We start from the raw sequence: 1,664 nt of genomic DNA, 5'->3' as shown, positions 1-1,664 counted from the left end.
CTTAAATCAGGGAGAGGTGAAGGATTAATAAAAAGATTTTTAAATCTGTAACTTGTAAATCTGGAGAAATCACTTGTTCCTATTTCTTTGTGAGGTGTTTCAATAATAATGCATGGACTGATCCCCCCAGATAATACAGGTGGCCAACAATTCTGTCAAAAAAAATCAAAATGAGTATTTGTGCAATGGGAAGCAAGCTAAGGTTATTAGCTTTTGTCCTGGCTCTTTCATAAATGAAAGCTAGTATGTCTAAACAGTGTGTAGTTTTAGCTTAACATAGCAGACAATAAAGCCAATTTGCCATTCATATTTTATAAACAAGCTCATATCTATCTTTATAAAGAGTAACAGGATTGTTTTAGACAAAAAAAATGCAATTCTAGTAAGACGTTAGGTATTGAAGGAGAGTAATAATAAAGTGCATTTATAGTCTAAAGTACTAACACTTTCACGATCAGAAAACTGCAGTTCTTTGTATTTAGCAATAGTAGCAGTAGTAGCAGGAACATCTTTTTTTTTTTTTTTTTAATAAAAAGCTCTTTTTCTTTTTAGGTAAGCCTGCTGATACTTTTGAATACTTATAGTAAAACCTTAAAATTGGAATCAAGTGGAATCAATTAAAGGATCCTTGTCCCAATAATATTGATTTCAAGGAGAATCACTGTCTCTAAAGTGCTTTCTGTACAACACATAGGAAGAAGAGGTAGCAAAGAACTGGGTGCCAGGCTGTCGGTGATCTCATATCCTATTTATGCCCAAGAAGCAGCTATTAGGACCCTTCACTGTAGTCTGAGAGGGAACAAAGAGCAGTATATCCGACAGATTAGGCGGGTTCTGGTGCACCAGGCAGCTCCAAGAGGGAGGGATTTACAAAAAGGAACCAGCTGCTTCAAGGCACACTTACTCTGCAGCTGTAGTAGGATCCAAGCACATATAAAATCACCCAAAGATAAGCACTCTACTGCTAACCTCTAGAGTCGTTAAAAATGGCAGAGGATATTTTTTCTACAGCTAAACAGTAACACTCAATCCTATTCTTATTTGTCCTATCTTGTATTTGTTTCCCCTAAACCCACCCAGCCCCATCCTGCATTACCCTAATTTCATACTGATGTTTCTTGGTGACCTCCTCTTTTCTTTTTTTGACATCCTGGAAGACAGAAAAGAACATTGGTAAACTAAGGTCCTACCAAGGAATTTCCTTCCTCCCGGCTTTCTTTCTCCTTAAATCACCTGGACTGTTTTCCTCTTCTTGGCCTGGACTATCTGGGCTTCTTGGAGGGAATCCGTCTGGTTAGGCTGGGGCTGCTGCTTAGCTTGTAAACGGCTACTGTGGTGAATTTTTAAAAAGGAAGTTTAATTAGTAAGTCAAAGGTTGCAACTAATTTTGAAACATGGCTCTAAGAAAAATATTGTTACCTTCGTCTTGACATTCTCTTCTTTCAGGTGTATAAGAACCTCTGAAGGGGGGAGAGAAAAACCAGAGTCAAGTACATTGTCATTCTTATTCTCCAAGTGCCATTTAGACGCTGATTCGGAGGTTACAACTAAGTCCCTCAGAAGGTGGCTCGAACCATATTACATGCTGTCTTCTTACTAGATTTGCTAGCTCGTGGTAATTAATTTTGGACACATGCCTGCATTTCCTCAATTTTATGTACAGC

General features: G+C 38.0%; 1 protein-coding gene across 1 annotated transcript in view; it reads right to left on the bottom strand.

Moving 5' to 3' along the window:
* The window catches only part of CCNE2 (cyclin E2), a 13,513-nt gene extending 12,053 nt beyond the window's left edge, over positions 1-1,460 (bottom strand). Inside the window, exons 1-4 of the mRNA XM_023518247.1 lie at positions 1,420-1,460; positions 1,234-1,330; positions 1,097-1,150; positions 13-152 (exon numbers count right to left, since the gene is read on the bottom strand). Coding sequence (XP_023374015.1) covers positions 13-152; positions 1,097-1,150; positions 1,234-1,330; positions 1,420-1,433 — 305 coding nt within the window. The 5' untranslated portion in view covers positions 1,434-1,460. The remainder of the gene's footprint in view (positions 1-12; positions 153-1,096; positions 1,151-1,233; positions 1,331-1,419) is intronic.
* Positions 1,461-1,664: the final 204 nt, after the last annotated feature.

Source organism: Otolemur garnettii, unplaced genomic scaffold (genome assembly GCF_000181295.1).
Source record: "Otolemur garnettii isolate 467f Iridium unplaced genomic scaffold, OtoGar3 scaffold00004, whole genome shotgun sequence".
In the NCBI taxonomy this organism is placed as follows: domain Eukaryota; kingdom Metazoa; phylum Chordata; class Mammalia; order Primates; family Galagidae; genus Otolemur; species Otolemur garnettii.
This window is presented reverse-complemented; position numbering and strand designations above follow the sequence as displayed.